Here is a 14304-nt window from a genome sequence, read left to right on the forward strand (position 1 = left end):
CGATGTAATGTTAATATTGACATACTTGTAAATCCCTGACATATTGGGTGGATGGTCCACATTTTGGATATACCTGACGTCACACATTGTCAAAACCAAAGATCGTCTGCTTTTTCGTGTCAGAGGTGCTTTCGTTCTTATATCTGAAGCCCCGATTCCACGAAAGAGTTTGCCGGGACAAAACTACGTTTGGTTCTTCTGCAGACACGCCTGTCACAAGTCAGACAGAACATAACAAACAGGACGAAAACATGGCTTGTACAAAAGTGCTTTATTATCTTTAAAACACGCTACAATTATCACAATTGGGTAAACTTTTGATACACTGATTCGATTACTGTAAGTTTGATGAATACATCATTTTGATCGCCAGCTGACAACCAATAGTGAGTTTCGACAGATCAGAAAAATAGCTCTTGGCCGACGTCTGCGTATCTATTTTACGTATGACTTTGCGTAATCTGTGACGCGGCCATACGTAAAATTGACATAGACGAAATTCGCACCTGACGAAACTCCCTCATGTCAAACCTTTGATGAGTATCGGCGTCTGAAATGGTCAACATGCACATACATTCTGATATGTTTTAGAAAAATTGGACTGGTTTACTGCTCGCGTCAATGCTGAGGGTAGTGTCTCCAAAAAAAGCCACGGATACCATAAATAATGGTCACGTGATAAACGGAGCAAATGCGCCACCTGATGCTTCGATATCGCTCGGCGGATTTGACAAATCGCGTTCATTTTGGAAAAATATCTAACAGCTCTGACAGGAATACATTAACAAAGGTTTTTTTACCTTTCCTTGAAGTGTAATTTCCAAATGTTTGTCTATATAAGATAGTTCGTGCTGAAAGTTAGCAGTTTTAGATATAAGTGTATTAAACACTGAAGTAAATGAATGAAGTGCTTTCAACAGCTGAGTATTCCCCATTGCTGTCGTTAGACTTGGAGTGACGACAAGTGACGGTTGCGCCATGCATCCGTTGCAGTCATATTTCAGCAAAATGCAGCGCGGGTTGTTTTAAATGAGAAGCACACCTTTTTAAACGTTGCTCAGCAGCACAAATCTTTCGAATGTAGCTTAGAAGCGATGGAGCCTACATGTAGGCAAAATTGGCAAAATTAAGCACTTAGTACAAGTTTTCTTTTATTCATTGTGTAAAAATTCCAGCGTCTTTTAGTCATATTCATTCCTACTTTCTACACTTAAACCAGCTGATTCCACATTCTCAACTAGGGGTCGCATTGAACAGGCGTGTATCTCATCTTCTTATACAAAGAACTGGCCGAAAATGACTTGGAATGGCTAAGTATAACCAGAAAGGAAGAAACATTAAATGTATCGCTTAAAATGACATGTAAATTGTGAGAGATATAAACGTTTATGTTTATTCCTTTATGGTTTAACTGGAGGAAATTTAACGAATATACGATGCATTCTTTTTGTATCACACTGTCTCGTTAGGTGGTGTGGTGCAAGATCTATGATATACTGCTACACAATGTTATTGTCACCTTAGTCAGTGTACCGAACAGGACGACACTTATCAGGCAAAGATGTTACCGGATTGATATCTTGTACAGAACTGATGTCCTAACAGAAAAAAAACAACAACACAGAGTTTGGACTCGAAACTTTACAGTGCCTCCTTTTCCTACGTCATTCCGAGATTGTGTGTATCTCGCGGGAGAATGCGAGAGTAGGCCGCGATGTTTGCTTGAGAATACACGGTGTTTTTGAATCCATACTGCTCTTCTTTAAGTGCTATTTACATCAACGTCCAAACCAAAGTCCTTCCTTATTGGCCTTTCTTTGCATCCAGGAGGTCCAGTAATTTCGTGAGTTCTTCACTAATCGGTTTTTCTGTAAGTGCAAAAAAGAAAATTGTCATTTTAACCCGTCCTCTGTCACACGGATCTCTATTAGTTAATAAAAAACCAGGAAACCAAAAATCTGACTGTATCGCGTATCATGATATTAATTGTTACAGAAAACAGAGCCAACCCGGGACCCATCCTGAAAGTGGCTGGTTCTAAGAAAAACAAATCACAAATCCCAGCACTTGATACCTCTTGTTACTTGACTACAATGTATAATCAATTGGAATCAATCGAATTTTTTTGATATGATGATTCTGACCTCATTACAAATACAGAAATAAAAACTGCCGTAACAAAGAGATCGGAACAAACAACACCAAATCATTACATCGGACAAACGTTACTAATACGACAGCGATACCAGAGAGATAATCAACAACATCGCATCAGGAAGCCTTTGGTGCGATCCCAACTAGGAGAGCTATGAGACGGGCGAAGAAAAAAACCGAGATTTTTGCCGATTATATTCCTTTGTTCACCGTATTCTTGAATACTTGTTAAAGAAAGACCTCACCACTGAACCAACCGACCTTTTGGAATCTTCGTCAAGCTTTTGATAGGGTAGCCATTTGTATTTTTGGTATTTTTCAAATTTGAAGAAAAATGATGTTCTCAAAGTTAGAACATTCATTTAGTTATTCAAATATTGCCTGCAATACCACTCAGAAACCAGTCAGGATAATATGTTTTGAGTTCGGCTGATTTTAACAGTAATCGAGGAACACGAGGAGAATGAATAAAACACGAAACAAAACAAACACCACCGAGAGGAGGCTTACAGTCTGCCTTGGCTGCTGAAAGAGTTAAAGTTGAAGGAGATAAGAAGTACTTCAAATTGAAAATAGAAGGGTGGGAGACATATTGAGGTGAGGAAAATGTAGTTGATACTGGATTCGCTAAATGATGAGTCATCAAAAGATTTCAACTTTTGATTCACCACAAACAGCGCATGCAACCTCAGGTTGAAAAGTTTGAGAAAAAAACTGCCCCAGGTGAGGATCGAACTCACAACCTTCGCATATCTGAGCCCGCCCAGTGGGCTGGTACTGCTTATAAGTACGACGCGCTGACCGATTGTGCTACTGGGGCAGTTGATTCTCAGGAAGGATCACAGTCAAGCTGGAGAGACCAGCATTATACTCTCAGTTCGCGAATCCAATATCTTATGCCAGACGGTGTGAAAGAAATCATATATTTAATACTGCTGGATATGCGATTTCATTCCCTAAAGTTCCCATTTTCATTTTGAAAAAGCTGGTCTTTATCAAACTGGGCCACAAATTACAGCACCAACTGATGGCATCGCTGCAAATAAGAGTGCCTGAGCATTAAGCTACAAATTAATCAGTTTCCTTTAGCGCAAGGTTAAGGGAAGTGAAGTGCAGTTTCCAAGCAGTAGTTGAGCCACCGAGTGTCAAAGTTGGTTGCATGGCCACGTGACATTTCCAGGGCATAGTTTTTGAGGCAGCCCTGACACACTGGTTCATTAAAGTACATAGGCTATGCCGATGAAGCAGTTTCAAAAAGGGCCTCCCCGCACAAGGAAAAATAGGCGGAGAGACCCAGACCTTCAACACTTCGCCTTTCCTACGACAAATTGCCCTACCAAACCGCAAGTTCGACGGTCTCATTGTGGCGAATGAAATTGAGGGTCGGTTGAAAGGAACCGACAAGTGCACACGCCCCTTGATTGATATTCTGGTATGCAGGGCTGACTGAGAAGGAACGCATGCCTGGGTTCCGATCCAGAACAGGAGTAGACCTACGCCCTATAGTCTGATTACGGTGAATAGAAAATATAATGGAGTTGTCGGATTATAGTCCATTGAATTTTTTGGCCACTGGTGAGTTAGATTTCAACGTCTCTACAGACACAGTACGTGAATGAAATACATCAAACTGTCCTATCAAGATCTATCATGTAAGTAATATCAACTCAGTCATGTAAAAGTGAATTTACAATGCAGGGGTCGTTTCGACTCAAGGCCGTTTTGACTGAAGGACGTGGCTTTATGAATGCAGGATGATATTTGCTTTCAAATGACTATTTTCAACGGGATTTTGAGACCACTTGGTGCATAATGCGTCAGTTGATATTATACCTCAACCGGGATAGGATAGTTTATTTATATTATTGATATAATGTCTGTGCGTTGAAGACGCTGGCATTTCACTACCGCCTAGTACCGCTGCGAAAACTATGTAGATAGGTCTAGCGTCTGTTTCGAGACTTTCGACACTTGAGACCGATGCACGAGGGATGCATGTCAAATGATATTCCTAATGAGAGCATACAGGGCTACAGGTCCGAGTCTAACTTTGCACGTAAGTGAACATGCATCGGAGACTAGTGTATGTAGGCTAACTGCGGTATCCCGTGGCGATATCACAGACATGTTAGCAACAGGTCAAGGATTTTGGGAGTGACAATAATGCAGCAGCATATCGTTGTGAGGCTTTAGGCTGTATAGTAGGCTACACAGCCTCACTATGCGGTCATGTCGAATCTGAAGGACGCCAAGAAAAAAACATCTATTCCGAATCATGGTGAGTAGGCCTACGGTAGATATGTTGTTATGTAGTATTGGCATTTACATTCTAACTCACTGTGAGGTTAATGTGCTAGGGTTCAGGGATGCACCACCAATGACATTTCCGATGACAACTGCATTTCCAAGTCGAACTTTCTTTACGTTGCACATCAAGTGGACCTGCTTGGGAGATTATGGGCTACTATAGTATTCCGTTATCTCGATATCTTACATTACATGCCGACTAAACTTGTGCCTTTTATTTGGGAGTTAGGCAAGCATGCAGCTGGAATTTCGTCTCAACCTATGCTGTCATGTCGAATCGGAAAGGAAGGGCGCCAAGAAAACAAAAATTGGATATATTATCGTGGTGAGTAGAGTTCAGCTGTATATGCATTGGCATTTAACTCGCTGTGAGACCAATGGGCAAGGAATGCCACGGATGAAAGTTTCTAATCTGATGAGAACACACATATACAAGACTGTATTTCGAGACTATTTTAACTTTGCAAGTGAGCGTACATCAGAGATTATCAGATCGACAAGCCCACGGAATGAGCCTATTTCTACATGTTCTGTGGGCTACATGTATTATGGGCGTCTACAGTGTCGCGTTGCGTTGCGTTGGCGATATCACGGACAGTATATACATGCTTACTAACAGGTGTTTTTTTATAGGCTACGTCAGCAACTGGAGGTTCCATGCAGCAGGTGCAGCTTATTCTTTATACGTTAGGCCTGAAGCCTACTCAATGATTACACTGGATGCTGTCATGTTGAAAGGGAGAGGAATGAAGATGGACTCCAGAGAGAAACCAACAGTTATCATCCTCAATTGTGAGTAGAGAGTTCTGCTGTAGGCCTTTAGGCAATGGCTTCTTGGGTACGTAATACATGGAAGATACTAAGAAGATTTGAAGTAAGGGCCTATCATATATTCAAATTTGTTTTGTAAGATGTACTGTTCACAATCATCACAAGAAATGTATTTGGTAGTTTGATTTAGCATTATCCTCATTGATAGCCATGGTGGCCTAGACAGATACTTTACGTAACAAGCATTGGTCAGAACGAACGTCTATTCTTACAGGTATCATTGTATGTTGCCAAGGTCTCTCGTTTTTAGCTCACCTCTGGGGAGCTTATACGATAACATGGCTTCCGTCGTCGTCCATTAGCGGAGCACGTTTTGTCACCACTAGGGCTAAATGGCTAAAACTTGGTGTGATGGCAGCTTTGGGCAATGTGCCCAGGTGTATTTTTCTTTTTCGCGATATGACCTACTTTCTGGCCTCCAGGCGGCCATCTTGGAAATATATCTTTTTTGCCTTTTTGAAGGTAATGGTTGTACGTAGAGTGACGAAATTTTTATGGTGGGTGTATCTAATAAGGTTAAATGACATATCACCTGGGTTTTTGAATTGACCTCACTTTTCATGGTCAGAGAGGTCAAAGTTCACTAACTCACCGATAGGTGGCACGTTTCGTTTCTATTTGAGCTAGAAGGTTCTAAACTTGTATGGACATATGTCAATACCCTGTATTTTACCCAAAAATTTGTCTCGCTCGGACTTCAAATATGGCCGCCAGGCGGCCATCTTGAAAATTAAATAAATTCGAATTGCAACCAAATTTCATGTAATTGTATATCTGTGTACTCTCTACAACATCCCCGATTTTCAGTCAAATCCATACACAATATGGCCGCCAGGTGGCCATCTTGAAAATTAAACAAAGTCCTATTACTCCGAAACTAATGATCGGATTGCAACCAAACTTCATGTGATTATGTATCTATATACTCTTATCAATATCCCTAATTTTAAGTCAAATCCAAAGACAAATATGGCCGCCAGGCCGCCATCTTGAAAATCGAACGAAGTCCTATTACTCCCAAACCTTTGAACGGATGTCAACCAATTTCCATGTGACATGTACACTCTTCAATAACCCTGAAATTCAGTCAAATTTATAACCAAAATGCTATACTTAGATGGCACCGGTAATTTTCTTTTGTGCCATTGAGCCGAGAAGAATAATATCATTCAATGGAATCAAAACTGGTGAAACTAGCAAGAAACTGTCCTCCCGTATCATCTGCAAATGACATGCATTACATTACCCGAGGTGAGCACATGGTCCCTGGACCATTTCATATTGATTTAAATATAACAATCTGCTTCAGCTTGAGAAGATCAAACATAAATAGCTTTGCACTCGGTGGCTCAAATAAAGTTCTAACAATCATCAAACTGTCTGCACCATCTTGGTTTTCAGAGAATTTCTTTAGCGCTGAGGACGCCTGTACATAATGTACGCCTGCATGGTCAAATACAGTGGAACTCCGGTAACACGACCACTCATGGGACTGAGGTTGAATGGTCGAGTTACCGGGGTGGTCGCGTTAGTGAAGTTGAAAATCTGGAGACATAATGCACGTTTAGGTTTTCCCGCCAAAATTGTTGAACTTTTTCATAAGTTCAACATTCTGAAAAAGTTTCAAAGTCAAAATTTTTTTTTGGCTGATGATGTTTCTTCATTATGTGCAGAAAAAAAGCAAGTGAAAAAACTATTTGGACTTGTACATTTCTCGGCACTGAGTCGGTCGCCTGAGCTGGTTTGCACGACACAAACTTATGTATGGAGATGTTTTGTTCAGCACTGAATTCTCTGAAAACTGAGATGTTGCAGACTTTCAAACATGTCAAAGGCACATTACAGAAGTCTAACTACTTTGTAGAATCTACCAATAAATGCTATAGTACGACCTAGTTATAACGCAGTATGTAAAAAATAAATGAACAGATGACACCCTGTATATTAGACAGTCTGTTAGAAATCCATACGAACCTTACTGCTCCAGCCAGCCGTTCCTGGCACGGTTAACTTTAAACAACCAAATATACATTAATTCATTTTAAAAACTACACAACAACTGTTCAAAACAATGACCAGCATCTGCTAACCTCCAGAAACAAGCCACCTGAAACAAAATTTAAAAAAACACGAAAAAAAGACAGCAGCGAGATTCATAATCACGCCCCCTTTTCCATTTTGTCAACTTGTGGCAAGAGCTTTCTCTGCATGAAGTGTAGCGTTTTGTCATCTGTTTATGCCAACGCATGCAAAGAAGTTTTGTTTGGGTGCAGTGCACCGTAATCTTCATCGCGTGCGTTGACAATGCGGTTGACAAAAATGAGCAATTGGCACTTTTTTGCTAGCTTGTTTTTGGAGAATATTCCCGGGAATATTGGCTGTGCTGTCAGTGGTTAATGTAAGCTACACATGACAAAACAAACCGTCACCGCTCTTTACATATATACATAATAATGACATGGTTTATGAACTAGACACACCAAGTGAGAGCCATCATGATGACCTGTCTCCTCTCAAAGATTTTATGACGCGTTTGGCGATCACGTACGATCACAGGCATTGGACTTTGCCAATACTTCAACGGTATATTTCGTGCTGTTTTGAACACAAAACATGAACCATGCCTGTGGCCTGGACCTGGTGGTTCGAAACAAGTTTCGTCACTAACGCTGGCGTTAACATTACTTGGTGTATGTATCAAACTAAATCAGATAACGCCAAGTAAGTTAACGCCAAGTAAGTTAACGCCAGCGTTAGTGACAGAACTTGTTTTGAACAACAAGGCCAGGAGCGTAAATCGCCGGTAAATCCTTAAAGTGGAGATAGGCCTCAATGCCACCGAGGTGCAACCGCCACCACATCCATGCTCAGGTACCTTTCTCTAGTTCGCTTGCATACTCCTTGGTCTGTTCACCCCGGGCAGCGGCCTTTTTCTCCTCTGAAGGTAGAAACAGCTATTTCATGAAATCCGAAGACTTTTGTTACGATGCAAACATCCAATATATCAAACAAGGTCATAATGACCAGTTTTGCGATGGAGAAAGGTGTCTTTCAGGAACTGTTAGGCAAATCGTGCAAAAACTGTGGGGCAAATCGGACAAGAAATGTGGGGCAAAACGTACAAGAACTGTGGGGCAAAACGTAAACAGGCCGTTGTCAAAGTGTGCATTTCCTAGACAGACAAAGCGGTGGAACTATATAAGGTTAGGCGGAGACGGAGGAGACAGGCCTATCGATGACAGGAGAACTCTTTTAACGCATAAAACTTCAAAGATACAAAATACAAAAGATTATCCAGCTTCATTAAACCATGTCAACACAAATTATTATTCAGTAAAAGCTGATTCAGTTGTAATCTTAGCATTAAAATATTTAGTTGATCTTAATGAAAAACACATCCGTGACACAACTAAAATCGACATTCAAATAACGTCAAATGCGTCCATTCCGATCCGCGCTTTGCCGCCAAGGCTGCCAAGAGCCTAAATTGATCGATTTCATCGGAACAGGAGATTTTTTCACAGAAAAAAGGTTTGTATGATGATGAAATACAGAAACAAATATTGTTACTTAACAAAAGTTCACTTAAGACAAAAATGCGGGGCCGTATGCAGGTGCGCTGTGCGACTACATGACGAAGGCCTACTCCTAATCCTATGGTAGATATCGCGATGCTGTGTATGTGTATCTGTAGGCCCTATCTGTAGCTGTATCTGTTTCTGGTATGATTGGTCACGATATGTTAATGACTTAGGCCTACTCCTATAATGCATGCCGGTATGATTGGTCACGATATGTTAATGACTTAGGCCTACTCCTATAATGCATGTCGGTATGATTGGTCACGATATGTTAATGACTTAGGCCTACTCCTATTATGCATGTCGGTATGATTGGTCACGATATGTTAATGACTTATGCCTACTCCTATAATGCATGTCGGTATGATTCGTCGCGATATGTTAATGACTTAGGCCTACTCCTATTATGCATGCCTGTATGATTGGTCACGATATGTTAATGACTTAGGCCTACTCCTATTATGCATGCCGGTATGATTGGTCACGATATGTTAATGACTTAGGCCTACTCCTATTATGCATGCCGGTATGATTGGTCACGATATGTTAATGACTTAGGCCTACTCCTATAATGCATGCCGGTATGATTTTCGCGATATGTTAATGACTTAGGCCTACTCCTATTATGCATGTCGGTATGATTGTTCACGATATGTTAATGACTTAGGCCTACTCCTTTAATGCATGTCGGTATGATTGGTAACGATATGTTAATTACTTAGGCCTACTCCTATATGAAAACGAAAGGATGATGCTAATGCATGTTTATCTGTACCGGTATTGTTTGTAACATATGCCGCGAATTCGCTCACGTCCACGGTCCTTGGAGGCAGAACTACAAAAAAAGTCATTTCTATTTCGGTTAAAATGCAAGATTTAATGGCTGTCTCTTTTTAGATGTCTCAAGAAAGAAGGAGAAGCCTCTCGATGAATACTAGAGATAGTAAAAGAAGGAAGGACATACGGATCGTGGAAACAGGCGCAAATAGATCAATAAGGTCAGAGCAAAATATATTCACTATAATGGTTGGTTAAAACTGCCCAACCAGCCCAAGAACGGAATCCAAAACCGAAACGGAATCCAAAACCAAAACGGTATCCAAGACCAAAACGGAATCCAAAACCAAAACGGTATCCAAAACCAAAACGGTATCCAAGACCAAAACGGTATCCAAAACCAAAACGGTATCCAAAAACAAAACGGAATCCAAAACCAAAACGGCACTAACGCTGCCTCAAACCATCGGTTGATTCTGCACCAAAACGGCACTAACGCCTTGGGAATCAACCATGAAATCCACCAAAACGGCCCTCAAATCCAAAACCAAAACGGAATCCAAAATCAAAACGGAATCCAAAACCAAAACGGAATCCAAAACCAAAACGGTATCCAAAACCGAAACGGCGCGTTCAAGCCATCTCTGTCTTCGTCCCTTCAGCTCTACGGTTACGGTATGCAGGCTTTGGTATTAAATCACCATTTTGTTTATATATTATGTATTTTCGTTGTGTGCATGTATGCGTATTTATGGTTGGATAGATAGAGATAAACATTCGCCAAGGGTTAAACTGTTGTGAGATGAATTGTCTAATTTTGACATCCTTAATATTGGTTTCCAATTCCCGATCATAACTGGCGAGAGAATGTTTGGTTTTTATCATACTCCTAAATGTCAGCGAAATTATTGGATATTAAATTAGAAGCAGTCCTTCGAAAGGCCTAGATTTAAAAACCTCGAATGAGCAACCTTACTATTAAGCATTTGTTGTTATCTTAGAAGATGAGTCACACCCTGTTTTATAAAACAGATCCAAAAAGCTTGAAACGACTACTGCCTGTCATTATAATTGAATAAAAAAGTCGGAAAACTTTCCGATTCCGCAACTCCTAAGTTGACATGTGATGGATTGTCGTTTCAAAGACTTTACGGATATTTGAAACTATACTTGGCTTGCCATAAAAGTCGAACCTATGCCATTTATTATCTTTGGTCACTTGAGCCACGCCTGTTCAGAAAGAGGTACATATTGTATGATTACATGATGGGCACCATGAGTGTGACATTTACATGATATTTTATTTCTAACACACCTTTTGATATTGTAAGACTGACCCGTAGAGGTATTATCAGGACATGAGTCGCAATAACTGTAATTTTTGCAACGCAACCTATTTATGATCGATACAGCGGTTGATTGAAATGACATTTCATGTTTGTTCTAAGTCGATACCATGTCCGCGTGAGTTGAATCAATCCAGCTTCGAGTCTGTTTTAGTATTTACAATGAGCTGGCCGGAGTTGGCCAGACAATACGTCAATACGACAATATACCAACAATCGATTCGATATGAATATGATAGGTATTCAAGTCACATAGGATTGCCACAAATCTCGGCGTATATGTAACATTTATGATGATCGTAAAAACCAACAAATGGTACCTTCTGTCGGAAAGAGACTCACAGACGAGTGTTACTGTGTCATAAAGGCTTGTAACATTGAGATTAGTGGCATATAAGGGGAGATCTAATGGGGTAATCCTCACAGACTAGGAGCTCCTTCGACATGGAGATAAATATGTAATTTACGAGTTTTGACTCTGACGTGGACAGGTGTTTGTTACAAAATAATTTGTTGGCTCAAGGTTCGTTTGTTATTCAGACTTAAAACTCGATGAAAACAATGAAGTGAAAACAAAACTTTTAGATGGGTTGTAGAGGACGTAAAATAATCATGCTAGTTCTCAAGTTGGATAACTTTATATAAAATTTGTACTCTTTTTCAAAAAGCGGTTCCTTGGAAAGAAAAAGGGTAATGTTAGTATTTATGTTGGCTGCCTCTGATCAATGCCTACTCCTCTGGTTGTACTAAAGATGTTGCTTAAAAGGACGGTGTATCAGAAGAACAAGCAAATGTTGAGCACTTATTGAGTTGAACGACGAGACGTCTAACAACAATGATCACTTCCTTGAGATAAAAAAGCCGTTTCTCACAAAAGATTTCCGAAGGATTGTCCTCGTGACCATTCGACAGCATACTGTCCCTTATCATGCCTTAGGTTTAAATGGAAATCCCTTGATCCCCTCAGTTGATGACATCCTCAACCCGGAGTCTTATTGATGGTCAAAACGAGGCCATTTTCAAAAATGGCAGGTGATTTGTTTGACATATTGTGGCTTGATGGCTTAATAACTTTTTATAGGGATTACACCTCATACAATCCCTATTTTTGATAGTAAGAAACGATTTTGGACACAAATCCTTTAAAAAAATGTTATGCAACTTTACAATTCAGTTATCCAGTTCTCGTTCCGTGCTTTTTGCATCGTACAACGCAAGCCAATAGTCATTCACAGACGTACTTCAACAAGATTTGCATACATTTCAAAGCCATATTTTAAGATCAGTAATCAACATAAGTTGGATACTGTTTGGTTAAGCATGTTCAAAAACTTCATAAAAAACGACAGTTTGGGTCAGATTTGTTATATTGAACGCAAATGTTGAGGAAGTGAGTTGTAACACGTAGGGTATACTGTCCTCATGGGGATAGCACAGCATGGAATTATTGTAACTGCGCACTCTCTGACTATCTCGCGGAAATGCACTAACTTTAACAAGAAAGCAAACGTTTTCTCTCTCAATTACGCCTATTTACCATTGGTAAAGACTAATTATAGTCATCTTGCATTGGTTGCTAATACATCTCTGTAGGACATTTAACTAGCGAGGTGACTTTTGGGAAGCCAACCCTTTTCGAAGTGACTGTTCACAAGGAAGATATTTGTCATAGCAGAAGACTAGAGCATCACTGTTCAAAAACTTAACGTGCTACGAGAAGACGATGATCCATGTATTTTGCATGGGAGAATCGAATTTTCCACTAGCTGTTAGTAGTTTTCGAAGTTTTGATATAAATCATACCCTTCTCCTCATCCTTGGTAGTAAACTTGATGTTTTGGCATGTTGTTATTGCTGCAAGAAGCAACCAAATGATTTTCAGACCATAAAGCTTGTTTGTCATCTTCTGGCTGGATGATGATGAATGGGCTCCTGTTGAAGGTACACCCATAAATTACACCAGGGCGACACGGGATAGACACTTCATTAGCCGGAACTGCTGCATGCAGGTGCGATATGATGGTATTGTTTACGAGAGGTGGGGAACAATCTCGAGCTTCAACTTCTTCTCTACAAACACAAATTTGGAATGTCCAGACTGCTTCATCCGATCTCTAGACGATTGATTTTAAGTTCATTTTGTGATTTTGTGATCCTTATGATTTACCTTAGAAGACTTTTTCAACAACCTCACCGGTGACATCCTCAGGTCTTCTGAGTAATTCAAAGTAAGCAGCCCAGGTTGTAAATTCGGATAAGATTAAATCATAAGACTCTTAGTTAAGATCTTAACGTTCATTTTTAAGTAGTATTGCTAGGGAACATGAGAAGTACACGAGAAGTGGTGCGTTGCCGCAATTTTTGAGTTTCATTGGAAAGTGATTGCACGTATTGGTTTTTTCTTCATGAAGTTCATTGTAAAAGAAAGTCGGCCACTTTGCTTCAGTAATTCATTTCCTTTTAGACACTCATTCGTTATATCCCTTTCTGTCATTATAGGCCTGCTAATGTAAAAAACTTTTCATTTGGATATATTAATGATTATGTTGTTATCATTTTAATTGATAAAGTTTTGTGATTAGTGTGGTTGGCGTGGTTGTGGAGAATGATATATAGTGCACTCAAACTTGAAAGAAACGCATTTATCAAACTGATAGGGCGGCAACCCTCACTACTCGGTTAGGCTGCTCCGTGAAACCTTTCATTTGATGAGGACACGCAAGGCCATTTCCTGTCGATATGTGCGAATGACAATAGCTTCTTGATGGCCTCTCGATTAAGAGAGATTGACATGCAATGGATACCACTCATATATCGCTGTCTATATTCTTTGGGGATCTGCAGAGACTAAAATCAATTGTTTGAACTAAACTGGCAGGGTAAAACTGTGTTCTAAACTGGTGAGGACAACATGCTAGGAGGCGTCAACTTACTTCGTAGTGCTTTGGTCGACCCGCCTCGCTTGCAGGGAATATGGAATTGGATAAGCTGTAAGGATAAGCTGTGTAGCGTGTGGGCCATCTCCCTGCACTAACCACGTCCTAACGACGTCATGACCACATCAGTTAAAAACTTTGCTGAAGGGCTGTTAGTTTCAAGCTGGTGACTTCGGAAATGTTGGTAAAGACAGATGGTTCCATATCTTGCGTCAATTATTGATGAAAGATGTTGTTACAGTCTAAGAGCTTGTTTCGCCACGCCGAGCTTAGTAATTACACGCACATTTAGCACGGTACAAGACCTTTAAAAGTAGCTTTTTAAGTGCATGTCCTTGGAAAAAAACGTCTCCCTTTTCAGTTATTTCATAT

General features: G+C 40.2%; 1 protein-coding gene and 1 non-coding gene across 14 annotated transcripts in view; both read right to left on the reverse strand.

Annotated features, from left to right (window-relative positions):
* Positions 1 to 252: 252 nt before the first annotated feature.
* The window catches only part of LOC135495399 (uncharacterized), a 94180-nt gene continuing 80128 nt past the window's right edge, over positions 253 to 14304 (reverse strand). For 2 of the 13 annotated variants that reach the window (XM_064783980.1, XM_064783993.1), the window contains 2 exons: positions 8168 to 8230; positions 253 to 1868 (listed from right to left, as the gene is read on the reverse strand). In XM_064783980.1, the coding sequence (XP_064640050.1) occupies positions 1804 to 1868; positions 8168 to 8230 (128 nt within the window). In that variant the 3' untranslated portion in view covers positions 253 to 1803. Of the gene's footprint in view, positions 1869 to 2664; positions 2680 to 7266; positions 7303 to 8167; positions 8231 to 14304 lie in introns of all 13 variants that reach the window. The other 11 variants (XM_064783986.1, XM_064783992.1, XM_064783983.1 and 8 more) reach the window with 10 other exon arrangements.
* Trnai-uau (transfer RNA isoleucine (anticodon UAU)) lies at positions 2870 to 2974 on the reverse strand. Its single transcript has 2 exons — positions 2937 to 2974; positions 2870 to 2905 (listed from the first exon to the last, which is right to left on the reverse strand). It is a non-coding gene; the product is annotated as a tRNA-Ile (tRNA).

The sequence above is a fragment of the Lineus longissimus genome, chromosome 11 (assembly GCF_910592395.1).
Source record: "Lineus longissimus chromosome 11, tnLinLong1.2, whole genome shotgun sequence".
Taxonomy (NCBI): Eukaryota; Metazoa; Nemertea; class Pilidiophora; order Heteronemertea; family Lineidae; genus Lineus; species Lineus longissimus.